At 40.2% G+C, this 27,194-nt stretch overlaps 3 protein-coding genes across 12 annotated transcripts; 1 reads left to right on the top strand and 2 right to left on the bottom strand.

The window, feature by feature from the left end:
• Nucleotides 1-997: 997 nt before the first annotated feature.
• Nucleotides 998-12,671, top strand: LOC103702249 (pumilio homolog 5-like). Of its 3 annotated transcripts, none has more exons than XM_008784579.4 (10): nt 998-1,186; nt 2,395-3,185; nt 4,199-5,634; nt 5,736-5,880; nt 6,025-6,132; nt 7,403-7,615; nt 7,729-7,839; nt 10,449-10,643; nt 11,691-11,862; nt 11,981-12,671. In XM_008784579.4, the coding sequence occupies exons 2-10, from the start codon at nt 2,538-2,540 to the stop codon at nt 11,998-12,000; spliced, it is 3,048 nt and encodes a 1,015-aa protein (XP_008782801.2). In that variant the 5' UTR covers nt 998-1,186; nt 2,395-2,537; the 3' UTR covers nt 12,001-12,671. The 3 variants fall into 3 exon arrangements, with proteins under 3 accessions (XP_008782801.2, XP_008782800.2, XP_008782802.2); XM_008784578.4 differs by having other exon boundaries at nt 2,294-3,185; XM_008784580.4 differs by having other exon boundaries at nt 1,000-1,186; nt 2,294-3,185; nt 5,739-5,880.
• Nucleotides 12,672-13,320: 649 nt separating this feature from the next.
• LOC113462425 lies at nt 13,321-25,776 on the bottom strand. 8 transcript variants are annotated; one of them, XR_005512483.1, is made up of 6 exons: nt 25,329-25,776; nt 24,509-24,560; nt 21,713-21,868; nt 20,373-20,486; nt 20,181-20,259; nt 13,323-14,538 (listed from the first exon to the last, which is right to left on the bottom strand). XR_005512483.1 is itself a non-coding variant. In XM_026802663.2 (3 exons), exons 1-3 carry the CDS (start codon nt 24,533-24,535, stop codon nt 14,148-14,150), a joined length of 333 nt encoding a protein of 110 aa, XP_026658464.1. In that variant the 5' UTR covers nt 24,536-25,589; the 3' UTR covers nt 13,321-14,147. The 8 variants fall into 8 exon arrangements, 2 of the variants coding, with proteins under 2 accessions (XP_026658464.1, XP_038983948.1); XR_005512482.1 differs by having other exon boundaries at nt 25,343-25,773; XR_005512481.1 differs by having other exon boundaries at nt 24,381-24,560; nt 25,327-25,622.
• LOC103702250 (transcription factor GTE7-like) lies at nt 14,595-17,710 on the bottom strand. Its single transcript, XM_008784582.4, has 3 exons — nt 15,955-17,710; nt 15,651-15,840; nt 14,595-15,548 (listed from the first exon to the last, which is right to left on the bottom strand). Exons 1-3 carry the CDS (start codon nt 17,503-17,505, stop codon nt 15,463-15,465), a joined length of 1,827 nt encoding a protein of 608 aa, XP_008782804.2. The 5' UTR covers nt 17,506-17,710; the 3' UTR covers nt 14,595-15,462.
• Nucleotides 25,777-27,194: the final 1,418 nt, after the last annotated feature.

Here is a 27,194-nt window from a genome sequence, read left to right as displayed (position 1 = left end):
CGCCACACTCGCTCCAAGGTTGGAACCATCATTCCCACCCAAACACCACTCTCTCCCTCTCTCTCTCTCTCTCTCTCGCGCGCCCGCGCGCGCTCTCATCATTCCCGGTACACGTGCGTGCCTCTTAGAGAAGACAAATATGAGGTCCGACACGTGAGGCCCCAGCCGTCCGTAGCAAAACGGGGAAGCGGGGGCCGTTCAGAAAGGACAAGGCCTTCGGTCCCAAATTCTCGACACCTGGCTTCATATATATATATATATATATATATATATATATATATATATATATATATATATATATATATACCACGTGTCTCACAGGACCCCGCTCTCTCTTTCCATGGACTCTATCCCGGTCAGATGACAGCAGAGAGAAGACGCCCGAGATCGAATCTCTGCCGCTCATCGTACGGTCCTGATCTCATCACGTCACCTCCTGGGCGTTTAAATAGTCCCTGTCCGCCGTATGGCCTCCCCGCCCACCTGGACCCACCATCCGATCTAAAATTACGGATGCACCCTCGTACTCTAACCCCCTCAACTCCTTCTCTCGAGGGCTGTATAGTCATTTTGTCATTCGTTTGCGTATTAAATTATTAATACAGGAAACTAGTCGTAATTAAGTCACTCATAATCTCCTATAAGGTAAAGAAGTCCTCTTGATTATATTTATGTTGATTAAGTAATTAACTAATAAGTCGCCCAGGATACCAGAATACCATTTCAGTGTACCGAGAATATTCCTCCCTTTTGTGAAATTCCCAATGCTGCCACGCATCAAGACCAGGTCAGAAGCCATCATCGCCGCCCATTCAGTGTGCCTTCCCATTTACGTCGCCTATATCGCGGTATCGCCGGCTCGTTCTCGCAGTTCCGCAGGGGCGGTATAACGCGGGCGGCGTCGCGGAGGGTTTGCTTAGTTAAGACTTAAGAGGGCAGTTGGGTCATTTGGTCGCTCTGCCAAAGAAATTTCCAAAAGCCCGGCAATTGAGGGTTTTAGAAGTGACATTCTGGGTTTCAAGCAGAGAAGGAAATAAAGAGAGAGAGGCCGAGCGAGGAGACCTCCCCCTGTTTTCCCTTTTTTGGAGTCGAGAGTGGAAAAGGGAACGAAAGGTCCAGGAAATCACTGTCTGTGGATTCGTGGCGGCCCCGCGAGTGTTAGGGTTTCTCCTCGACCAGAAAGCAGGTGAGAATCCTCCCTTCTCGTTCCCAGTCGACTCTTTCTGCTATCGAATATGGTCTTAGGGTTCGCTAATCAGCTCTTGTTCCTGGGTTCTTCGCGGTTTCTTTGTCCTCGGAGTGTTTGTTCGATTCTTCGGGGTTTTGATTGGGTTGGAGGCATTGGAGATTGTGGTCTCTTTCTTGGGCTGTTCGCTTGGAGCGTCTGGGACTGGAAAAACGTTTTTTCTTTTTTTGTTTCGTTTCTGTTGGGTGTAGGTTTTTGATTTTGGGCACATGGAACGTTTTGTGTGATCAGGATTTGGAAGTCTCTTTTAAGTTGTGGAATTTGTGCGGTAAAAAGGTTTTTGTCTCTATATTCTTCTATGTATTGGGGTATCAAAAGGTTTATCGATTATGAAATTTAGGTGTATTGTAAGTTCCGTGACTTCTTGATTGCCTCAGGTCTTGGATATGTTATAGATTGGATTTGATGAAATGTACTTCCAGCTTGTTATGGTTGATTTTTTCCTTGGTTCTACAATTGGATCATCTGCCCCTCTTCTGTTATGTTTCCCTGCAATAGTTACAAGTTATGGTGTTATGTGACAGAAATGGAGGACATCTCTATAGCCTAGTAGTATGGATGATTTTCTTTTTCTAGTGATTTGTGTAGATTCCGTGCCTCTCAATACATGAGGGGCATTTTTGCTATCAATTTCACTATTTCACTAAATATAGTTTTCCTAGCTAATGTCCCTTTGTTTCAGTTGTGAGACTTTAGTTCTCAATGAGTAAGCTCACACTGATCAGTGCACTGCTAAGAATATGGTCAGGTCTGAGAGCTGATCAATGATGACCAATCATTACGCTGAGAGGTTCCTTCTGTTTGTGGCACTGCACTTAAGAATTCTTTCCTAAGTGCACTTTCTGGTTGCCAATATTCTGCGCTTGTTTCTCCTTTGATGGAATCAGTCAGTCACTTTTATATTTCTAGAATAATTTTTTTTTTGTGAGTTCTTTAACTTTCTCTTTTAAAATTATCATGTTGGTGAACCTGCTGAAGTTGTTGATGTAATTGTTGACTAGTTTAAGTGGATGACTGATGTTTATTTCCTGTTTTTGTGGAGTATAGTTGTCGTGCCAGGCATTTGATCCCCTATCTGAATCAAATATTGTGTGAATACGTAAATGCACATCAGCTGGTCTGACAGTACTGCGACATTGATGTTTTAGGTCCTTATATACAAAATTTAAGCGGAGTTGTCGGAATTATAACCAAAAGCAGCAAGGAGTGACATGATTGCGTAACTGTGCAAACAAATCTGATGCTGCAAATACTTAGTGGCTGTTGTAAAATAGCTAGCTTCTGGAAATAAATGGCAACAGAGAATCCGTTGAGATTATTAGGAAGCACTGATGCTGGAAACTGGCCTGTGAGTAAGGATACTGCAACATTTTCTCCATCTACAGGTAGTGTAGCTGCAGAAGAGTTGGGGTTTCTTTTCAAGGGGCACAAATATGATAGCAACAGGAAGACTGCTGGCCCCAGCCGTAGTGGAAGTGCACCTCCCAGCGTGGAAGGTTCTCGTGCAGCATTTGATATCCTGAAAGACCTGCAAACCTCTTATGTTGATGCTAGCTTGGAAAACTTAGGCAACACATTCGGAGATTCCGAGTTGGAAGACCAAAGCCGTGCCCATCCAGCTTATTTAGCATACTACTGCTCCAATGTGAATTTAAACCCAAGGCTTCCTCCGCCTCTGACCTCACGGGAGAACCGGCATCTGATGCACCATATTGGTGGGTTTGGGGACAGTTGGAGAATGCCTTCCTTTGATGACAGCAGCAAAGCATCCTTGTTTATCTCTCGACCTACCCTCTCTACCCATAAGGAGGAACCCGAGGATGATAAGTCACCTAGACTGGCAACTAACAATTGGCAGGACAAAAATGTTGATATTATACCAGGACAATTCACATCACCTTTGCGGGCGCGCCATAAAAGCCTTGTAGATTTGATACAGGTAATGCACCTATCATAGTTAGTAAATTCCCTGGCATGCTTCTTGTGCAAATGTTTATCTATCTTGTGTTAGCAAAGACATAATATTTATGTCTTTGATGGTATATGGTGCTTTGTGTTCTTTTCAGAAGTAGGACCCAATGGGAACCTACTTCTGAATAATTTACAGTTTTGGTCTTGAAACATGTTTTGGCCAGACAAAGTTTAAAAAAAATCATTGCTCCATACATGTCAGATGGTTTTGGCTGAGATAATATGTAAGAGAACATGTTACATCGCATTGAAACAAGAAGTAATCCGGATTTTTTTAACAATTTGATAATTGTTGGACCATGATTTAAGCAAATAACTAAAGTTTAGGATTTTTATTATCAGCCATAGTAATTGCATATGTGGTGACTAATCAAGTTAGTCTAAATTGGTAGTGTGATTTTTTATGATAACATTATATTTTACTGATATTCATGTGATCAACCTGGAGCAGGTATCAAGTCATTATTGTTATATGGTCATACATCATGTTATTTTTTATATATTTTTGAGGATTCTGATTGATTCCAACTAAAATAATATACTGTGGAGAAAAGCAAAATTAAAACTGCCTGCTTTCATCCATAACCATGTATTCCATATGAAATTGCTGACTTCTTGTTTGAAATGAGCCTAACTGAGGGTTAAAATATGTATATACCTTGTTTTGGTAGGTCAGAACTGAAACATTTTGTTAAAACATTCCTTTTCTGGCTGAATTTTGTGGAACCATGTTTTGGAACTATGATCCAATCGTCATCTGCATACCATGTGCTCGTTGACTATGGTGATTGCCATAATTGCAATGTGAGGTAAGGTATGGTCAGATGCTATATATAAAAAGTTTGTCCTAATGCTTGAAGATAGGTCTTTTTGGACACACTATTTATAGGTCACTTTTGATACATTGTTACCCATAAATGTGGATATGGGTTATGGTTTAACCATATGGATGTTTGAGGCTTTGCTATTTTAATCTTTCAGGAAGATTTTCCTCGGACACCATCTCCTGTATATAATAATCAGGCTTGCTCATCAAGTCGCAGGATGGAAGAAACAGCCGCTGATTCAGATGGCTGTGTCAACATTGTGCATGATTCTTCTAATCCAGAGTTGAAAACATTCACTGTGGGGGGTCGTGCTTGTACACCTATCCCAGCTGTGCATTCAATCAACTCAATATCAAATGGTGATCTTGCTGCTGTCTCAGTTTCATCCTCAACATCCTCTAGCAGAACGGTAAGTCCCCACTCAAGCCTAAGAGGAGGCTCAAGCAGTGATGATACCAATTTGGACAGGGGTATTGTACCTAGTGGTTTGGCTGGTTCAAATATTGGCAGCATCAAAGATGAGATTAATAGTTTAAAGATATCTAATGATGGACACAGAAATCAGCATGCACGGCAACGTCCTCAACAAATTGGCTTGGATGCACAAGCCTTATCTCAAGCACAGATTGATCAGTCTCAAATGATGCATCAAGGAATGCATCGTTCTCCTGCAGATCATTCTTCTCATGGGCAATCAAAGTCATCCTCAGTTGAAGTACAGCCAGTACTGCAATCCACTGGCATTACACCACCGTTATATGCTTCTGCAGCTGCTTATGGAACTCCATATTATCCTAATTTGCAAACTTCTAGTCTATTTCCTCCTCAATTCGGCATAAGTGGATACGCTTTTAACACCCCAGTCATGCCACCATTAATGACTAGCTATCCTTCTCATAGTGCTATTCCTGTGCCATTTGACAGTCCTGGGAGTCCAAATTTCAGTGCTAGAGCTTCTGGAGTTGCCACTGGCGGAAATATTGTTCCAGGAGTTGATTTACAACACTTCTATAAGATCTATGGACAACTTGGTGTGGCAGTTCAGCCTACTTTTCCTGATCCTTTATATGTGCCTTACTTTCAGCATCCTTCTGTAGACACATATGCTGGTGCGGGTTCGTACGATGCGATGGTATCCAGAGGAAATGCCATTGGAAACACACTGGTTAATTATGATCCGCATAAGGGGCGGCCATCATTTTCTTCATATTCACCTGATCAGAGGCAGATTGTTAGTACTGGTGGTGTCAGTGCCTCGACTGCTAGAAAAGGGGGAACTGTTGGTCCTAATTATTATGGAAGCCCTCCAAATATTGGTGTGCTAATGCCATACCCAACCTCTCCACTAGCCAGTCCAGTATATCAAGGATCACCTGTGGCTGGGACAAACTTTTCAGGAAGGAGAAATGATAATACTAGGTTGCCATTCAGCTCTGGAAGAGCTGCAGGTTCTTGTTCTGGATGGCAGGGACAAAGGGAGCGCGAGAAGGCTGATGATACAAAATCATATTCTTTCTTGGAAGAGTTAAAATCCAGCAAAGCTCGTAGGTATGAGCTATCTGATATTGCTGGACGCATTGTTGAATTCAGGTAAGTTATAATTTTTGGATTCTTTTGATTTGGTCTCATCTTGACTGCATGGTTGGAGGTATCATAAACTAGCAAAATAATTGATCATTTATTTTTGGCAGCAGTGCTGACCAGCATGGGAGTCGATTTATTCAGCAAAAGTTAGAAACCTGTAGTATGGAAGAGAAGGCATCCGTCTTTAAAGAGGTTCTTCCACACGCTTCAACATTGATGATTGATGTTTTTGGGAATTATGTTATCCAAAAGGTATAATGCTCCCATGTGTATTTTTTATTTTAAATAATAATTTAATTATAAAATGATTATTTTGTGGTTTCATCGTTGTGGAATGCTTGAAAGTTTGTTTATGAATGTGATAAGGTCTTGTGGATCAACTTTTTGTCTTTACAGTTTTTTGAGCATGGAAGTTCTGAACAGAGAAAAGAACTTGCTAATAAGCTTGCTGGCCATATCTTGCCATTGAGTCTTCAGATGTATGGCTGCCGTGTGATTCAAAAGGTACTCTAGTGCTTCATGCTCTCTTATAGCTATCAGTTTTGCAACTCTAATCCTTTTTATTTGGTTTATTGGAATTTGGAGTGTTTTTAGATGCCATGAACAAGTAACATTGTGAAAAAATTTGAACCCTATGTTGGATTTATTGATAATTAATAAATATTTGTTAATTATCTATTAATAAATATATTAATATATTTATAATATACTAATATAATATTAATATAATATATATTAATATAATTAAATATTAATTCTATAATACAATTAATATAATAGTACTATAATATAAATGAGGGCATTTTCGTTAAGAAATGATATTTTTATATTACCTCCACTTGGTAATCCAACGTGGGAAAACAAATATCATCTCCTTGGTGGTATTTGTTTTATCTTCTCTCTCAGAAAAATAGATATGGGATCCACCATTTATTTTATTATCTCTTAAATTTATTTTTGGTGCCAAACATGGTCATCTGACATGGGATTTATTTTTCCGTGCTAAATTACCCCCAACCAAATGGACCCTAAGAGATTTTGGTGGTCTTGTTCCGGAATCCAACTGAGATGCTATAGCTAATTAGGCTCATTTTTGAGGCCCAAGACTTTGGGTCAAGTTAGCAGCTTATTGGTCCTTATAGCCATTGGCATTGCATCCAGAACATGATCTAGGATGATGATGTGGGACATGACCATGGATGAGGCATTTGGAGGCATCAAAGCATCTAGTGAGAAAAAGTTGTGGGATGATGCTGGTGATTAGGTATGTATGAAGCTAATTGACTTGATATGAAAGAATGTGTAAAAGCAATCCTTTTCTGTGAATTTTCTTTTGATTATATTTTTAATATTGCATATTCAAAACTATCGAGTGTGCTTTGGAGGATTTCACTTCTGATTTAATAGTTTCTACTATTTAGCATTTCAGAGGTTTGGGATTTATAAATTTGAGAATTATATGAGCTATTTTGCTTAGGATGTTTCGCCGCAAAGGGAAAATTAGAGCTTAAGAGGGCACATGGGAGCTCGGAGGGAGTAATAAAAAAAAGTACCATTGGTACTTGTGTGCTTTAAGAGTAAAGGAATCTATTTTCAAACTTTTGTTAGTTTAACCTTTTGAGTTAACAAGCTCGAATCAAATGAAATAAAATATGAAGCATAATTTCGCCCCCTTGGTTCTGTCTGAGAAGGAGAAAATCGTCAAACTGTAGCATTCGTCTGAAGTAACCCAGGTTAATGTATTTTCTCTGATTCTAGTTTATGCTCACTGTAGGCCCTTGAGGTTATTGATCTTGATCAGAAAACACAGCTTGTCCAAGAACTTGATGGACATGTTATGCGATGTGTGCGTGATCAAAATGGTAACCATGTAATACAAAAGTGCATTGAGTGTGTACCAACAGGGAAAATTGGTTTTATCATTTCTGCTTTTCGTGGTCAAGTTGCAACACTTTCTATGCATCCATATGGTTGCCGAGTAATTCAGGTAAGAAAAGTCTTAAAGAATTCACCACTCCCTACCCACCCTTGTCTTGGAGTTCTCTATCTTGTTTTGTCTTTGATTTCCTGAGGCAGATGTTTTCATGTTACCTGATGTAGAGAGTCCTGGAGCACTGTACTGATGATTCGCAAAGTCAGTGCATTGTGGATGAGATATTGCAATCGGCTTGCCAACTTGCCCAAGACCAGTATGGCAATTATGTTACCCAGGTGATGTTCATTTCACCTTTCCCCACCATGTGTTCTATTTCTGCTGTCAAATTGACAAATAATCTCTCCCTTATCCTGTTGATCCTCATTATTCAGGAAAGATGTTTTCTAATTCCGCGAAGTCCAAATTAGAAATGCTTCTCATTTTTTTTTTCAATTACAATTCTGGCATCACAGAATGGTCCCGCAATGTATGCTTAGCTTTGTAAATTAAACAATACTTATAAAGAAGTAAACAGACCAATATGTATTCCATTGAAGATTCCATTTAAAGTCCAATTTATCAATTTTGCTGTTGTTTTATTCTGCTAACAAGTAGTTTCTGAATGTCTATTACTAATGCTAGATGATTGACTGGATAATGCTTAAAAACCAGAATTGTTTTACCCTTTTCAATTCTGCATTTACCATTTCCATACATGGTTTCCTATGCTCGACGTTGGATTTTATTTTTTTTTGAAGGAATTGTGGTTGAAGCAAATAGGGTACATATCAGTCATATCAAAACAAATAAATGTGACTAGGGGTTTATTTTTGCATCTTAATTAGTTACATTAAACTTTATTTCTCTATTCTGCTATTTGTACTATCATAGTGGTTCAGTTTATTACGAGTCAAAAATAATATGATACCTGTGCTAGTATCTCACAAGTCTTGTTTCATAACATCTTGGTTATGGTATGACATGGCAACTGCCAGCATTCAATCCTTTTGATTTGGTGGCTGGTATTCATATATTACGTTATTCTGAAGGGGGAAAAAGCTTTCGTCCTTTCTTTTTTTACATTGCTAAAGGCATGAGTTCTTCAAGAGAGCAGAGAAACAAGGAGGTAAACTGTAAGTGCAAAAAAAATGTTAATATGAGCCATATGACCAAACTGTATCCAAATCTAAAGCAATTGATGGTTATTTAGCTTTCAATTTTGATGCCAGCATGTAGCTATAGTATTTTTTTGATTTTTATTATATGATATTTTATGGAAACTTCCAACACTAAAATACAAGGCTTTATTATATGTGACAACAATGAGTTTCTCACTGGTCAACTAGTCTTCAAGGGAAAGCAAGGCCATACCATCCACACATCAATTGTTTCTGTCACTGGTCACCTTTATGAAGTCAATTAATATGGATTTCTTGAAATAAAGATGATCCTCCAGCTTTAATTGTGTCCATCCTAGAAGACATCAAATATATTTTCTTGACATTAACCTCATTGTCCTGTCAAAATTTACTAATGAACAATCCTATGCCAGGGGAGAACACTTGGTAGTTTCATATTGCTGTGCCGGCACCTGCATTCATGCTCTGCATCTTTTTTAGTATAGGGGATGAGAACTTATCTTTCAGTACATAGATATCCATCTCCTTATGAGCAAACCTCATGTAGCCTAAATTTCTCTTTTTTATTATTGGTAACCACATTTTATTGCTTCCTGGGATATTTTTATGGTCTTATACCACCTAAAATCTTGTTTTTCTAAATGCTACTGATGTCACCTTGAATAGTGGATAAATGTTGAACCGTTGAAGTAAAAGCTATAAATGCTTTATTTTGAGAAGTCAATGTTAGCAAACACTTCGCTTATCTTATAATGCTCTATGCATTCATATATTCTCCCTGTGATTGGATGCAATACATGGCTCACCATAATGGAGCATTATGTTTTATGAACGCAATGATGGCACAAATTATGGAAAAGGTGTGAATGTAGTAAAACAACCAGCCATAAAATATTCTAACAAGTTATCCACTTTTTAAATTTCATAACAGATATCCACACGCACAAAATTTTCTTCTAGAATTCAATGCATTATGCTGTTTGTGTGCCCTTGGAACTATAAATATGGAGTTGGCAAGGACAGATACATATGGGAAGTTAGAGATTGTTTTGATGTTTATCTCATAAGGTGTCTTTTCAGAGCCCCATTTTTATTTCTCCTCCAGTTGTCCCTCTCTCTCTTCTCCCCTTCCTGCATTTATCTTAGCTTGTAAAGGCTAAAGTGCATCATATTGGTGCAATATACATCTTAAGTACATTTTCCCGAAATTGATTCATCATAATTATATTTCAATAGAAGGTTAGGACACCTCATGCTTTACGAGCCTTTTCGAACAGCTAGCCAGCTTATCCATGTGATATCTCCCATAAGAAGGTATGAAAAAGCAGAAGGATTTTGAAGTCTACAGATTTTGCAATCCAAATATTATATGCATACCATTTATCACATTTTTAGGTGGTTGCCGGTTTCCTGAAAGACTTGAGATTCAAGCAGCAATGACTTCCACCAATTCATGCCACTTCTCTTTTCCTTCTGTACTTGGTAACTCCAATTAGTGTTGAGGATATGAGGACTGGACACCGAATAATGCCCGCTCATTATCGCATTTGACCATTGTATCGGGATGTCTCGTATGTAGATGATAGCGCATATATTAAAATCTTGTACATCTTATTGTTATGGACAGCTGTTCTTGATGCAGCTCAGAATTTCTTTTTATATTTTTCACCTCTGTTTTGATTTGTTTTTATCTGATATTTGAAATGTAAAAAGAAATTATTATTTGTTCGGCACAGCCAAGTCTAATGTAAGTACATTACTCGCAGCATGTTTTGGAGAGGGGAAAGCCACACGAGAAAAGCCAAATTATTAGCAAACTAGCTGGACAAGTTGTACAGATGAGCCAGCATAAATTTGCATCTAATGTTATTGAGAAGTGTCTTGAACATGGTAATACTGCAGAACGGGAGCACTTGATTGAGGAAATAGTTGGACAGAGTGAAGGAAACGATAACTTACTGGTATGCTTGCACTGTTCAATAATTGATGATCGGCATCTGCATATTTTTACAATTATGTAATTAATGCTTGCTAGGACAGATCCCTCTAGAAAATTGAAAAATGTGTTGCTTTTGCTAGTTATGTGGTATGCGTTGTCTGATACTTCCTATTTCATGATCAGTGGAAAAATGGATGAAGAATGATGGTTGTCACTTCTTATCACCAAAATCACAGGATAAAACTTATATTTGCTCACAAAAATTATGTGCTCTCATCCTTAATAATCCATGCTAGCATATCAGAAGAGGCCACTGCTAGAATATGCTCATACAATTTTTTTCATGTAGAATTATTCTAAGTATTCATACACTACTTTACCTTGATATGAGCTGTAAATACAGTGCATATAATATATTCACTGTATTAATGGTATGTTATCAGCCATGGTCATCATAGATTAAATGATTCAAGTTGTTGGCCTGCCAGTTATCAGAGGCAGCCTGCTGATGTTATTTCAACTGATGCATCATGCAATGTACTTATTGGATGCATCGTAGGGACTAGTTACAGATGTAATATTTAAGAGATATGATGCTTCAACTCACCGTGTCCTGCGGTGAAGGTGTAAAAGGTTTATGGTTTGATTAAACTGACATATAATGTGATCATTTATTCTACCATGTAATTTAAAGAAGCATCAAGATAGCGCCAGCTTTCTTTCCTCCATTTGGATGATGAATTCATTGGAATCTGTGTATATCTCTCTCCTCGATCATTTGTTGGCAATGCTTCAAGAGGTTTAGGAAATTAATTGACGTTTTATAGTATCCTACAATAATTTTTCTACGAGTTCCTTTCTGTTTCGATAGCATCTCTGAACACTTCTTTCTTCTATTTTTTTTTCTGTAATTGTACGTTGGAACAACAGCGGCTGTGCTGTACAGAAGTTCCACTTGGCCTAGGATAATAAATGCATTTTGTGGACTTTTCTTGTGCTTTATATCACATGAATTCTTTACCGTCCCTTATGGTTTTGAAGTTGTTATATTCTGGCATTTATCTTGTAGGTAATGATGAAGGATCAATTTGCAAACTATGTGGTTCAGAAGATCCTTGAAACCAGTTCTGATAAACAACGTGAAGTTTTGGTTAATCGCATAAAAATTCATCTACAAGCCCTGAAGAAATACACGTATGGGAAGCACATTGTTGCTCGGGTTGAACAGCTATGTGTCGAAGGTGTGTACTATTTTCTTGATGTTAAAATCTTGATATTCTATATTGATAATTTTAAAATGTTGGTTGTGTGTAAAGTATCTTTTTACTAACCATATTACTCATTTTGGCTCCCATGTAGAAGCCCATGCATCTGAATAATGAAAGTTTAGCAACATTACACACATCACCGATCAGTATGTTGCATTAGGTGGAACTCGCATAAGTGCTCTCAGCGTAGGATCATATTGGAAAGAAACCAAATCCTGGTGATTCTCCCTTGGAAAATTTTCTTAGCAGCAGCTTGAAACTGCCTTCAGAATGTTCAAGTCAGGGCTTGTAGTGTAGGTAGTTTGATACTGTAAAGCTAATAGCTTGTGTGCTATATCTGTGTTATGACTTATATAAGGTGGCATGATAAATGTATTTATACAATATCTAGTTTGGACCCCTTTCTGTGGAGGGTATGTTCATCCATTAGTTGCTCCCTCAATTCCATAAGAAATTGGACACAGATATACTGATCGCTCTGGCCTGGATGCATAGATAATGTATCAGGATATAATTTGTGGAATTGGCTGTGCTTGTCAGCAGCAGCATGTTGGGAGGTTTTAGAGTTTGTTATTAGTAATTATTGGAGAGCAGCGTAAGTGATCAGTAGCTGGCAGCTCTATTTGATTCTTGTGGGGAAAAACTGCATATCAGAACAGGATACCCCTAGTCAACTTCCTGCTGGTGGAATCGCTGGCTACTGTATTTGTGTGCTATGATGCAGAGAAAAAACAAAATAAGTATTTATCAAAATAAAATGAAAATAAATGACTTAAGAACTAAAGCCACAAGAGTTGATGATTATGCTTTATAACAGTTGTTCCCGGGGATCAGCCTCTTAAAATTGTGCTCATCTGAGAGTCATGCCTCTTAACAATTTCTTTTTTTCTCAGACTAATATGCAGCTTCCAGTAATGTGGAGGCTGTGGTAGTGGCGCTTGCCACAGTGGTTTCCCTTTTACCTAGCAATCAGAGGTTTTAGGGTCTGATTTTCAGATTTTGCTTTGATTTTGGGCTCAATTCTTGGGCGGTGAATTGCCAAAGAATGCATTTCCTTTCCTCAAGGCCCTAGTAGCTCAATTTCTACATGGTTACGTTACCACGAGAATTATACAAGAAAAAGACCCGAAACATTTTATCCATAACATTTCTGGACGGTCTTTTCTCTGTCTATTGTTGGCTAATATATAACAAAATATTATGAGTTATTACTAGAATTTATCATGATCGAGATCTGTGAAGAATATCAATTCACAAAGATCAGAAAAAAGTAGTGCTCTCTTTTGGGCTCTTGGAGGGAGGGGTAATTGGGGAAAATGTTGGTGCGGTTACCTGAGAGTCCGCATTAATCTTGCGGTGCAAGGTCTGCCATCCGCGTGAGTCATAAATCACCAATTGGCGGTCACCGCGTACGCATAATCTGTCACATGATATATCCATATTAGCTATATAAGCTTCAATAACATACATGACAAGGTCACAATTGTTAAGACATCTGACATCAGACTTCCAGGACGCATGACTTCATGCTGTCGACCACCAAATAATAGTTACATCGCCCACGAGTGAATAAAATAATCAAACAAGAGAAATATAAGAATGGCATTCATGCAACAAGTAATCATTGCTGGCGAGCCAAACAGGACCTAGTCGAGCTACTATAAGCTAGCAAATCTTCCCAGCGAGCCATTCACAACGCTGTACCTTTTTCTCACCTACAGCTATTTTTACCAACCAATTTATCTCCCGAACATTCTCTCCAGGGGGCTCCAGAATCCCATCCTCCTACGAATCCTCATTTATTCCGTAGTTGACATCCGTTTTCCCCGACCTCACAATGCTTTTTAAGATCCAGTTGCAGGTTGACAATAACCCGGAGTCCGTCGCGCTCCCAACATACCGACATAGCATAGCCACACAAGCAACCAAAATGGGTATTACTTGAGCCAACACCCGCACCATCCTGCAATCTTTCACACGCAAACGAACATGGGCCCCAGCAGGTACACTTCTTTCTAGAATGCAGATGCAATCAACAGCAATAAAACAAACAACAGAACTTCACAACCACCACCCGATTAGCAGGCACCACATCAGGATCATGGTGCCGCAGCATCAGCAACCCAATCCAAAAAACATAGCTTTGTCTTCCTTGGCGGCTATTGACTATTCACAATAACATAATAATAAGAACCTACAAATGTCCAGGATGTCTTGGAGAAATCGTTCAACATTGAATGGTGAGATCACAGTATAATTCACGTCAATTTTGATTGTGAAAACGTAGCCTTACAAGTTCTTGAATGAATCAAGAGAGCACAATAAAAGGAAACAGAAAGAAACTTCCAACCCTGTTCGGCAAAAGTAGAGAACGATACCAGTCCATACTTCCAAAATATTTCCAGCTCCTGAGTAAAAAAAAACCTGCATGATGGAAACTTAACAAAAAGGAATATAGACTTCTTATGACATCCTAAAATGCAATCCCTACAGCGTGGGACCTCATGATATCGACCTTACAACTGAGCCACTTGATCAGGGGCAAAAAGAACCCAACAACAAAATGATTAAGCTGATGAACCCAAACTGTGCGGTGCAATGAAGCAGGCAAGCCATATCAGGAACAAGAGATGGCTTATGTCCGTCCAGCTGCAAAAACAAAACAATGCTACAAGAAGAAACACTAATATGGAAGCCAAATGAGAGAATTCAATAATAATTTATAAAGGGAGCAGATGCTGCAACGCGGTAGGTAGAAAATCTAAACAAGCAGATAGTTTATGATGGGTACAAAATGATTTCGATCATAAAAGCTAAAAGAAGATAAACAACATACAAAAAATCTTCAGCTACCCAATTAGCAATTTACATAAAATCTTCCGCTACCCAAAATACCCAAATGAACTATCACAGATTCGTCCGCGATATACCATAAAACAGACACCGAATCAGGCCACTAAAACCACAAGAAAAATATAAACTAGATCGGCTGCACATGGAAACTATCAACAGATAAGCCAGCCAGCCTAAAGAGACAACCTCCATGGGATCTAATTCAAATAAATAAATTAAGACCCAATGAGATTGATGTGAGATTAATAAAAGAGAGCCTATGTGTCAATGACATAAGATATAACCTAAAGAGATCTGTTAGTCTCGATTACGACAAACATCCATATTATGTTCACTATGCCTAGAGCCAGAACAGGTCATAATGATGCAGCATGCATATCAGTAGGATAAAGCCGCCACCACACCAAAGATAGCTCCACCTGAAAGAACCCATAATCAATTTAACCAAAACTATAAGCCCTAAACTAACAAAGGCGGGAATTCAAGTAGAAACCCATCTGGAAGGTTTCACCTGCTCAAACTTTCCAACTTTGTTTTTCTTTTTACATATGGTACACCTGTACCATCAATTACTCCCTATCTATCCACTCCTACCTAAACCACACCAGACGTGGGGGGGGGGGGAGGAGGTGGGGTTGTAAAACCAACAAGCTCTCAAATCTCTGTACCCTACCCATGCTCTATCTCATGCTTCTCTTCCAGTAGCAACTAAACCTGTTGTTAGTTTCTCGGAGACCTCAAGCCTGCACCAGGAGACTGGGCATCATCTTCATCGGAATCACTCCCCGAGCTCCCTGAGTCCGAATCTGCACCAGGATCAAGAGCCACAGGGAACAAGTTAATTAAAAGACCAATGCGAGGAAAATGCATGAACAGTAAAAAAGCACAAAATCATTGTTCTTGTATACCACTTGATGAGGACGAGTCACTGCCGGAGCTGGTGGAGCTGCTGGCATAACCAGCATCCTTCTCAATCTCCACCGAGGGATAATTGGTGCAGGGCATATCATCACCAATGTCAACATCCTCCTCGATTGCATCCCCCTTCTTGCTCCTCTTTGCTGCTACTGCCTCGGGTGTCTCCACCGTCACTGGAGACTGCCAACATCCACATTCCAGAGGGAGGGCATGTTAACACTAGTATCAAAGAGTGATGGAAAGAAAGCTCCTTGAAATTAGTAATCTAACAGAGGAAAGGTCATTCTTTATTACCCTGTCACCACTTTCAGCCATAACCATGGTCGCAGCTGGAGCAGGTGGAGCAGCAGAGATGAGGTGGCTGGCCATGGCCTCCTTCCGCTTGATCTTGCTCATCATCTTCTTGCAATTGCAGAGAAACCGATCAAGCTCCCAAAGGGTCTCAGTGTCCATCATCTCGATGTCCAACTCTATCTCATCCCCACTCTGTGCTGGATCCACATTCCTCTTCCTCACAATCTGCAGCACCTGAGCCATCTTCTCCTGGGGAAGGCTCTGGAGCCCCAGGCTCAGCTTCCTCTTCTCCTCAAAGCTCATTGCCCTCTTGTTTGCGTCTTTAGCCTTTGGCTTTGGCTGCTTCCCCATCATCACTCTACCAACAACTGGATGCTGCTGGGGCGGCTGCGACTGCTGCAGAGGCGGCTGCTTAGCTTGAACTGGGGGCGGTGCCAATGACGGAATAGGAATTGGAGCTGGAGTCGTAGCTGGCGGAAGGATCACAGGATCAACAGGTTCAGGTCTCACTGCACGCTCAATCACAGGAGCACGAGACCAAGAAGAGACCCTATGCCTCTCCTCTTCCTCCCTAGCAACGGCGCTCTGCTGCTTCTCGTACTTCTCGTATGAAGGGCAAAAAAGCCCCTCAAAGAGGCGAAGGAACTGATCCGCAAGCTTATGCACCTCGTGGCCCTCTGGGTTGTAGATAAGGGCATTGTTAAAGGTCAATCTGACGTCAGCTGCAAACTCCAATGGCGACGGGTAGAGACCTTTGCTGAGCTTAGATCTCACAGTACCAAGGTCCATAGGGTGCTTTATGATCTGGAAGTAGTCGTGGAGGCCCATGCCCACCACATCCACAGGGGAATTGAACCATACGCTCTTCTTGTTCTTCATCAGCTTCGTCAAGATCTGGCCGCACTTCTTCATCATTGCAGAGAGAAGCTTCTCCGACTCCGGTGCTGCCGCCAGCCGCTTCGGCTCCCTGGGAAAGACCACTGGCAGCAGGGTCATATCCCCGGAGACCGCCTTCTCCTTCACCGAGAAGAGATCGGCGGATCTGATGGCGAGTGAATCAAGATGGTTCTGATGCACGGCAACCGCGGCCGAGGAGGTGACCTCACGGCTGCCGCAGTAGATCCCGGAGACACTGAAGCCGGCAGATCTGGCGGACGACTGGATCTCTCTGGATTCGATCCGGCTGTTGAGGGTCCGGACCTGCTCCAATTCCGAGACCAGGCGTCTCTTGAGCTCCCTCAGCTCCCTCTTCGAGTAGGTCGAGATGTTGAACATGATATAGCCGGCCGAATCCCGCCGATGGTTGAGGTTGACGGATTTCCGATTAAACGACGACGAGTCGTCGGACACAGCGGCGGCGTCCAGCACTTCCTCCGGCACCAGCGGGTGGAACTGGCGCGGATGATCCGACGCATGGTCGCTGGCGTTAGGATTAGGGTTAGTGTTCGTGCCGGGTTTAGGGTTAGGGTTAGAATTGGGGGTTTTCCTCATATAAACCTTTCTCTCTCCCCAGAATGGCTCATTCCGGCTGGCCAGGAGAGCGGACGCCATTCACGGCGGCGGATCCCCTCAGATCGGCCGGGACCCGGCGGGCCGGCTCCGACAGGGAGGTGCCGAGGGTTTGGGGACCATGGTAGACGGCCGATATTCGCCGCGGGGTGGACGAAATCCCAGGAGAAGGGTCGCCCTGTACTCGGGCAGCGAGGGAGGGAGGGAAGGAGGGAGGGAGAGAGGGCGAGGGTTTCTTAGAAGGACGAAACCCTCAGCTCGGCGAGGAGGTGGAGCGGGGGGGCACCGCCTCTTAAAGGCAGCGAGATCTGCCCGGCCAGATGGCGGGCCAGACCGGAGCCATCGATTCGAGAGGATTAGAGGGATCGGACGGTCGTGGCCGTTTCTCCCCTGCCCGGGCGGTGACCGTCCATCTGTCACGGACGGCGACGATAACGGGCTGCAATACATGTGGCGCGCATCCGGGTGGGGACCGCGGCAGCGGCGCTTCCCATCCCACCTCGCCCCTTACCCCCCCCCGGCCCGGCGCTGGGGGGGATTTCATTTGGTCTGGATTTCGCGTGAATTTGGGGCGCATGACTCGTGCATTTGGGGTTAGGGTTCCCCTTCCCTCCTTTCTTTTCTCCACAAAAAAAAATTAATATTTCAAACAAAAAAAAAAAATCCCCCAGGGAAAGGACGCGCCTGGTAGAGGCGGTAGGGTGAAATTGAGACAGCTGGCAGTCGAGGCGGGAAAATATCTTCCCAGGGATGACGGGCGGAACCACAATAGCAGACGTGATACCTCGACTCGCTTCAAAGTCATGCGGGACCCTCACGAAGAGAAAGAAACGAATGGCAGGTAGGTCTCCCAAGGAAGAGATGGGTGGTACCTTCCATGCCATTGATTAAATAATAAGTGCGGTGATTCTCCTGGCCAAATTACCTAGCAGCCAGGTCAGACAGAGACAGCTCACAGTAGCCGATAATTGGTGAGGTTACCCCCGATAGCCCAGTGAATGCCTGGCCGGTGGCCATCTGGTGGTTAGGTTACTTCATCCGGAAGGTGACCATAACCGACAGTAGAAATCTTCAAAGTTAGCGACTTCAACAATGACAGCGGACTCAAATATACGACACCACGGGCGACCACCCTCTGGCCTCCGTACATGGAATTGAGGGCGTGCCTTCTTATGGGCCAAATGTCATTTCCTAAGCCAGCCCAACACTGCTCGACTCTACATATCATATGGTACTTTTCTACGTCTAATCGACTCATGTCAACAATCTACTCATCGGTCTCTAAGGAATTAGAGAGGCAATACCTGTAGGAACACTTCTGACTCGAACCCAGCGAGCAGTGCTCCTAAGGTGAAGTGCTTAGAAATGCCATGTTATAGGACTGAGGCTTTCATTAACACATAACGCACAAAATTTGAAACAAGAGGCTCGGATCAATTGCACGTTCCAAATGCCCCCTCTAAGCCAGACCAATTCTTTCATAAATGGCATGAATGGCATGGCACCCTGAGTTAAGGCAAATTATCGATGGATATGTGAGATGAGTTTGGGAGGAAGCCAAGAGGATATGTGCCTAGCATTATTAGATTGCATTATCCATACTATACACACATATGTATATGTATGCATTAGCACAAAAAAATGATCTGATACATCATGAAGAAAGAGGATGAACTCAAACCAGAAATCACATGATATGAAGTTGTAAGAAAGATGTTGACATCTCAACATCTCTCTCTCAAAAATATATATATATATATATATATATATATATATATATATATATATATGACCTTGAATTGAGTAGAATGGGAAATGGAGATTCATATAGCCAACCCCATCTAGATAAAGAATTAAAGCTTAGGTGTGAGTGTGTTCGAGTACTTAAGAGAGAGAGAGAGAGACACACAGAGAGAGAGAGAGAGAGAGAGAGAGAGAGAGAGAGAGAGAGAGAGAGGTTCTATCCTACCCCCTGTCCTATACTCGCATCTCTACCGCCGATGCAACCCTCCCCCGACATGTATTGAAACCCAGATCCTTGGACAGACCAACCCTAATGCTCGTAAAATCAAATTACCGAGAATGGGTGTTTGGAAAAAGCATCGGCATCCTCTTCCGCCCCAAGTCTTAAGTGCCAAAGGATGGTACCATGCAAATGAAAGTTTGGTGGTGGCATGATCCATGTCAACCAAGACTAATGATATCCTTGCATCTTGACAACTACTCAAGACACAGAGAGGACTTGTATGCTTACAACTACCATCTAACCATAGCTAAAATTATATATAGCACTAAATACAGAACTTTGACAGCATATATAATATGTAATTGGCTTGTGTAACTCGGTTTACAGTGTTTGATTGACTCTAATTGACACCAAAATGACATTATGCACCATAAAACTCAAGAATCATTATTGCAGCCTGTGTCTACGATTAGTCATATTGTCATTCTTGGCTGTAGAACAAATTACTAGGGCTGGGAGGATTTCGGCAGATTCACTGTATGCCGCAACTACCAAACTAAAGCAGTAATTGGCTCGCTAACATTGTCTGATGTACTACTAATGCACCAAGTTACATATATCCATATAGGCCCTAAAGGTGCAGAAAGTTTATGGCTAGACTAGTAAAACAAGACTAGGTTGGCTAGCACCTTGCAACAAAAGGCTACAACAAATTAAGCAATGTGTGGTTGAGCATAAGCCAGCAACATACCATAGATCAGTCTTATTGAGCTGGGTGTCAAATTGAAGTGCTTTGGTGCAGGTTATTTCAACTTTAATGGGAAGAATTCCTATAGGCAAAAATAAATTAAAAACCTTTACATCATCAACAATGATTTGGTATGAAATCTTAGTGACACAAGCAGTGGTGATGCATCTGAAACTCTAGTTGTTATGTACCTACCGATGGCAACTAGGCAGACCAAATCAGCATCTAACTGCTATTGTAACAATACCGCACCTATGCACGTTGATGCTTTCTTGACTTCTGACGTATGGCCACTCACTCAGCTAGCATCTGCGACATGTGAAGCACTAAAAGAGCCACTTACAAAGAATCATAACGGAAGCCTATGTTCAGAATATAGAACTACAGGGCTTTGTATAAATTCAGAAGAATGCTAAAGTAACCCCAATTATGTGACTGCGTAATATGATCTCATATTTACCTATGTTTCTGTGATATAACGTAATAAACAAAGCATAAGTTAAAAATACAAACAAGGCATGAAGAAAACAAGATAATTGTAAACCCATTAACCAGCATATATCAGAGATTATTAGTCAATTAACCACAAAACCAAATTCATTCCTTAAAAATCCCTTTTAGTTTATTACAATGGTAATTATAAATTAATAGTTGGCAGAGGATCTATTGTACAGCTAAAAAACTGGTAACCACGCTTTCAAACAAAAAGTTTAAAAACTAATACATTTTATTAAATATGATCATGTATTGAGAGTTTTTTTTTTGAAAAAAAAGTTGCATGCATGCATCAGCATCATCAGAACCCTTGTACAGGATGTAAACTAAAACTGAAAATATCCAGAATTTGATATGCCAGTACAAAATGGGATCTCATATCCTGGGAAACCAAAAGAGAAGGCATAAAATAGGTGTGTATGACTAAGCATGCATGAATTTGCCAGCATAGGTAAATGTGCCCTTTGTAGTCATGTGCAGATATAGATGTATATGCATACATGTGTGTCTACCCCTTCCCCCTCCTCTCTTCCCTCGTTTTCCCACCTTTCCCCAGATAAGAGGAAGATTAGACACAAAAATCTTGATCCAAGAGCTCCAGAAATTGTTTTTTTTTTTTGAAAGTAGAGATACATCTATGAACACAGATTCAACCAAGAATTTGATATCACTAATTAAGCAATATATTATGAATACATGGAAAGCAACTCTTTCCTGCATGTGCCAGCAAGTCAAGCAATGGGCTTGAGAAATCAAGCAATAGCTCAGGCTTGTGAAGCATTTGGCTTGTCAAATTTCCTTGGATTTCCAGTTGAAATTCAAACAAAAAGCTACGACATTTGTACTTCTATTGTTAAGTAGCATTTTAAATATTGTTTGTCAAAAAAAATTAAATTGACATTTCTAGCTACAGTGCACCCTGGGAACAATGCCTCATACTGCCAAAGTTACTAATATTGGTTTCAAAAGTACGATAGAAAAATATGAAACCAGTACTTAACTTGCAGAAAGCTTAAATTTGGTTCATCTTAAGAACTAACCTTGCTTAAAAGGCAGCTGTCGATAAGCCTTGCATTTGAATGCTGTGCATTTTGTGTCAGTAGGTATGACGTGCCCTTGTCTTCCCATCTGTTCATTCTCCAGCACCCACTTTCACCTTCAGCTTTTCCACAGCCAACTTTGGTAAAAAATGCAGCCTGCATCCACAAAAATAATCCTCCATTATAGACAGCACATGTCCTTATATGCTTTGATATCTACCTCATTTCCTATGGTAGAACAAATTTATCTATTGCTACTCAAAGTATAAAGAAGTAAAGTCTCATTTAAGATTTGAAGGGACAAGAGTCCACTAGCCTGCAGAAGGAAATGGCATAAAACTTAGAAGTCATTCTAACATGCACGTGTACACATATATACAAGGCAGGGGGAAGAATTAAATATTCCTCAAAGCAGCAAGACTTTGAAATTATATGAAGTTAAATCTCGCTGTTATGCGACAAAAATATGCCACAACCAATGAAAAACATAAGCCAATAACTAACAACTATCATCATCATCATAGTCATCATAGAAATAACCATCGCATTATCATATGTAGGATAGCAGCAGAATCAGAAGTACAACACTGCAAGATCTAACTCGACTGAGCATGCAATACAATTATGTACTATAGTGTTCTGTTAATAATGGTTAGAATTTGGGAATTGTCTTATACTGTACAACAAGAAATTCTATTATCAAACAGCTACTAGTGTAGTGACACATTTAACACGCTTGTGTGTGCGCATCATATTATACTTTCATATTATTCTTATGTCTGATGATCCTTTACTTCCCATAAAATCACCCAAATGAAAGTAATCAGGGACAAGGTGGGAGGGTGAACTGATCAGCATTTGTGCTGGTGCAGTAAAACCCAAGATATCCTGTTAAAAGTAGTACTGACAAATACATTTAAATAATCAATCCTGAACTTGACCGGTAATTTGTACTAAGCAGCAACAAATTTAATCATGCCACATGATCTATCCCTAAAAAAACCTCTTAAAAACAACAAATACAGAGAGAGCTTTTACAATAGCAATGTAATTCAGCAATTTGGACTTTTAAAAAGGGCAACAGAGACAAAGTATTTCAACTGACTTGCCATTTCACAAAATAATATAAACACAGCCATGCTCATAGTATGAAGATGAATAGAATTATGGAAGAAAAGCTCCAACTTATAAAGCATGGAATATATCAACAGACTGAAACTAACAGCAAAATGGATCTCAGCAGGCATGCATCACACTGAGAATTCACAAGAGAAAAATAAGGGAATGTAACTCAACATTCCTTGGAAAGAAACTAATAAAGCATAGCTTTAAAATCCCAAAGTTTCCTCAACAATTTTGCATGATGGATGATAGAGCTTGAGTAACCCATGTCAGTGAAAAGAATATCTAAGATCAAAATTTAAAAAAGTGACACCAATCAGCAAGCCAACATATGACTAATGGTCACAGGCCCAAACCCTAGGATGTAACTTGTCATAAGGATCAGTTATGAAATGCAACTGAACAAAAAATTACCTTCAAATTTAAAGTAACCATTTTTAAGTGAAGATAATAAAACTGAGAGAGATGCTGATAGAGATATTCAGCATTCAGCATGAACATATATAAGCTACAAGTTATGAAATGCAACTGAAAAAAAAATACCTTCTAATTTGAAGTAACCATTTTTAAGTGAAGATAATAAAACTGAGAGAGATCCTCATATAGATGCAGCATTCAGCATGAACATATATAAGCTACAAGTTAATCAGAATAATGGCAAAAAAAATTAGCTATTGGCTGCGAGAGTGAGTGTTTTGTGTGCATTTTCCTTGTTATGCCACTAGCAAAGAAACAGTCCTAAAGATATTTTATTTGTGCATATAGCAATCCAAGCTAAATCATACACCTCACACATCAGGTCAGCCAAAGAGTTTTTGGCATGAAAATTTCCCACTGTCTTCTATTGTGTGATCAGTATATGTCCTTTATCCAACCATTGAAAATCCTCTAGACACGTTCCCTTGGAAGCCAGAATCTTCTACCTAGGGTAGCGCAAACTGCTTTGAAATTTTTTTCCAAAATCTTGAACCTGCAACCGCTTCCTAAGCACTTTGTTACCAAAAGTGTCTCTAAAATATCTACTTCCCTGCACTCGCAGCCATATCCGGTCCCACAACCACTCCCAATTCTGGCAGCTAAGCATGTCAATGAGGTTTAGCCATTCACTGATGTCAGCGTCACTAGACCATTTTACAATGTAATATTTTCTAATTGATAATCATTGTCTTTTGAAAAGTGCTCACAATTCAGCAACATACCAACCCAAGTCTAAAAATTTCGTGTCCAAATGTCTAGAAACAACTCCAAAATTTAACTACATTCTTGTTTGATTACAATGTGCATCTACAAGTTCACAAGTCCTTTTCTTCTCAGAATGATCGACATGCACTTTGGAAAACAAAGCTTTATACCCTTCTCCACTTCTAACAACAATTGAATTATATAGAACATACAAAAATCAGGCATTCCCAACATTTCCAAGCTACTGAGCCCCTCCACAGAAAGCAAGGTGAATTTGGCATCGGATTTAAAGAAATCCTTGCAATCCTTATTATTACTACTTGATCTAGACAGTGAATGAGATATTGAGTTTGGACTTACATACCTTTATTGAGTAAATTCAGTATATAGATTTCAAATTATCCCGCTGTTGTAGATTCATCAGGCCGAGATATGACAGTCTCCAATTACAGTCAAAGGAAACTGGATCAGCAACTAAGAGCTGTATCTTACCAATATCAGGAAGCATAAGATTGTCATCCTTCACGCTCCGGTGCGACACCGGCTGCCAATTGAACATTAAGATGAACAACAAATGAAAAGGACAAACAAACAAAATACAAGCAACAGAGCAACTCTTGTACTAAGCATTGATTGCGAAATAGCTGATCTAATGGTTCCCATCCTCAATAGGACCCCACCACCACGTCCCAAACCACAGACTAACGAACGAAGAAAGAGACCAAAGGAATAAACTAAAGAAAACATTCAAAATTTTTTCCTATGTAACATTTTTTCCTGCAAGAATTTTCAGCATGCAAAAGTTTGTGCCATTGTTTGCCACTTATTGTTCTGACAATAGACTAGTCTTGTTTTTTAATTTTTCCGAAGGATGTGACCAGTAACCTCCGAGACAAAATATACGCCTTCAGGATACATGATTTCCAAAAAACCGAACTATTTCAAAATCCATCTTTCAGATTCAGCGCATTCAAACCAACTGCTTCAAAGCCCAAATATTTGCAATTAGTTATGATCTTTTAACTAACAAACCATTCGAAAAAATTAAACACATTGATAGTTATCTTTTAGCCAACAAACCGTTCCAAAAAATTAAGCACACTAATAATAATAGGAGGCAAGGAAAAGAAAAAAGAGTAGACTTCATGGATATCGAGCAAAAGCGAGGGAATTCCATCGCTCGACGGAACACGAAGGCCGAAGCTACAATGCTTTCGCCGAGATCTTCGCGAAAAGCCATAAACAAAGAACAAATCAAGTAGAAACTCGAGAAAAGCATCGAGAAAGAAGAAGAAGGGAAGGAATGCTACACGGATTTCGACTCACGAAAGGAAACCGCACGCTAGCGACCCTCGGAGTCGCCGTCGGAGATATCCGGCGGAGCCCGGATCCCCGGCCTTGGCATCTCAATCCAATACGAATATCTGAAACCCTAAACCCTAGAGAGAGTTTCGAAGGAAGCTCGCGCGAGATCGAGGACGGTGGCAACTACTAATCTAGGGTTTCTCTTCCGTCGTGCTATAATATAATTGGAGTGTTGCATAAACAATTTCACAATTAGGACATATTGGTGCCTAATCCATATTACTCCTTCTGATCTATTCTATATCTAAAATCTTATAGTACTAGTTATGAGTATTAAACTTACAGTAGTGCACTAACCGAGGGAGTATAAATCTCATAAAATTGCACCTAATTCAATCAAGCTCAGATGGACCACCAACTTAACCAGCAAAATTTAATTTAAAACTCAAAGACTAGCCTGAAAAATTTAACCAATTGAAAGTTTCAAACCCCACCTAGAACAAGACCAAATTTGATTCAAACCAGGCACATTGATCTGGGTCAAGATCTCAGACCCAAACCTAACTTGGGTGGGAGTTTGAGTCAAGCTGACTTTACCAAACCCACTTAAGATATGCGGAGCTCTCAATTCACAAGGACACCTGAAAAATCCTACATCAGACCTCACTTATTCTCCCCACCTATGAAGGCAAGAAAGCATTCATAACACTAATGTTTCAGTCGGAAGAGGTTGTACCTTCTACTTCTCTAGGTGAACCTTGAGAAACAAACCGCTGAGCCATTTGTTCTAAGGCCCACACATCAAGATTGCCTTGTGCAGTTGATGGCATGCGATGTTGGTGAGAGTAATTTGGAAAATCAGTGGATTGTTGACATGGCTGCTCTATTTCTTTTAATTCGTAGCGGCTGCTTTTGTGCCAAGGCGGGGCAAAAAATAAAAAGAAATGAGACATACTTAAAAGGAAAGAGATTGGAAATTAAACTGGTCACTGATTCAATGGTATATATAGATTTGGAAGCAAGCGAGTCCATAGCTCAAATCCAATTAAGGGCCTGTTTGAAAAATCTAGCATAATGCGACTGAATTTCCTATAAGAATCGAACCCCAGTTTACTTTTCTTCTGAAAGCCCATCCTAGTTTTGGCCTAAATCCCCTGTCGCACTGCAAGATAAAAAAAAGAAAAATAAAAAAATATGACAATCTTTTTTATATTCTATAGGATTTGGGCTGAAGAGAGATTAGGTTGAAATATGTTTCTTACTTAGATAGACTGTGCCTATAGAAAATCCAGCCCAATCCTACTGGATTTTCTAAATAGGTCCTAACTAAAATGAAAAAAAATCAGGATATGCTCATAAATTTAAAATTTTTTTTTCTTTTTCTCTGGTAAAAAAAAATCCTCAAGCTTAAGCTAATACACATGCAACCAATTCACAAACACAAGGCTCTAGATTGCCCAACATATCATTAAGTAAATGCTCGACTGACTTTGTCAAGCTAATAACAGTTGAAGAATCCCTTCATCAACAGGTTGCACAACTCAGTGTTTGCTGCCCAAATACTCAGCAAGCCAAAATGATATGAGGTGAGATATGCAGTAAAGAGTGGGAGTTAAACATTTCTCGGGCATGTGCTAAACCAAATTCTTTACAACAAAAAAACTTTTGTCAAGATACAATGCGGTCGCTGTCAATAAAATTTAATACAACAAGAACTCCACAGTATCAGGCAGGCCATAAGTTTTGTAAAACTTAGGTCAGGCTTTCGGGAGAGTGGAATACATGACAGATCGGGGTGGACCACCCCATAGGAAAGCCACAGTTCAGTGCAGAAGCAAAACAGCTAGAGGAAACATATTAATCGAGCACTGGC

Source organism: Phoenix dactylifera, chromosome 7, assembly GCF_009389715.1.
Source record: "Phoenix dactylifera cultivar Barhee BC4 chromosome 7, palm_55x_up_171113_PBpolish2nd_filt_p, whole genome shotgun sequence".
NCBI classification, from domain to species: Eukaryota; Viridiplantae; Streptophyta; class Magnoliopsida; order Arecales; family Arecaceae; genus Phoenix; species Phoenix dactylifera.
Note: the sequence above shows the minus strand (reverse complement) of the source record. Positions and strands in the feature narration are given on the sequence as shown.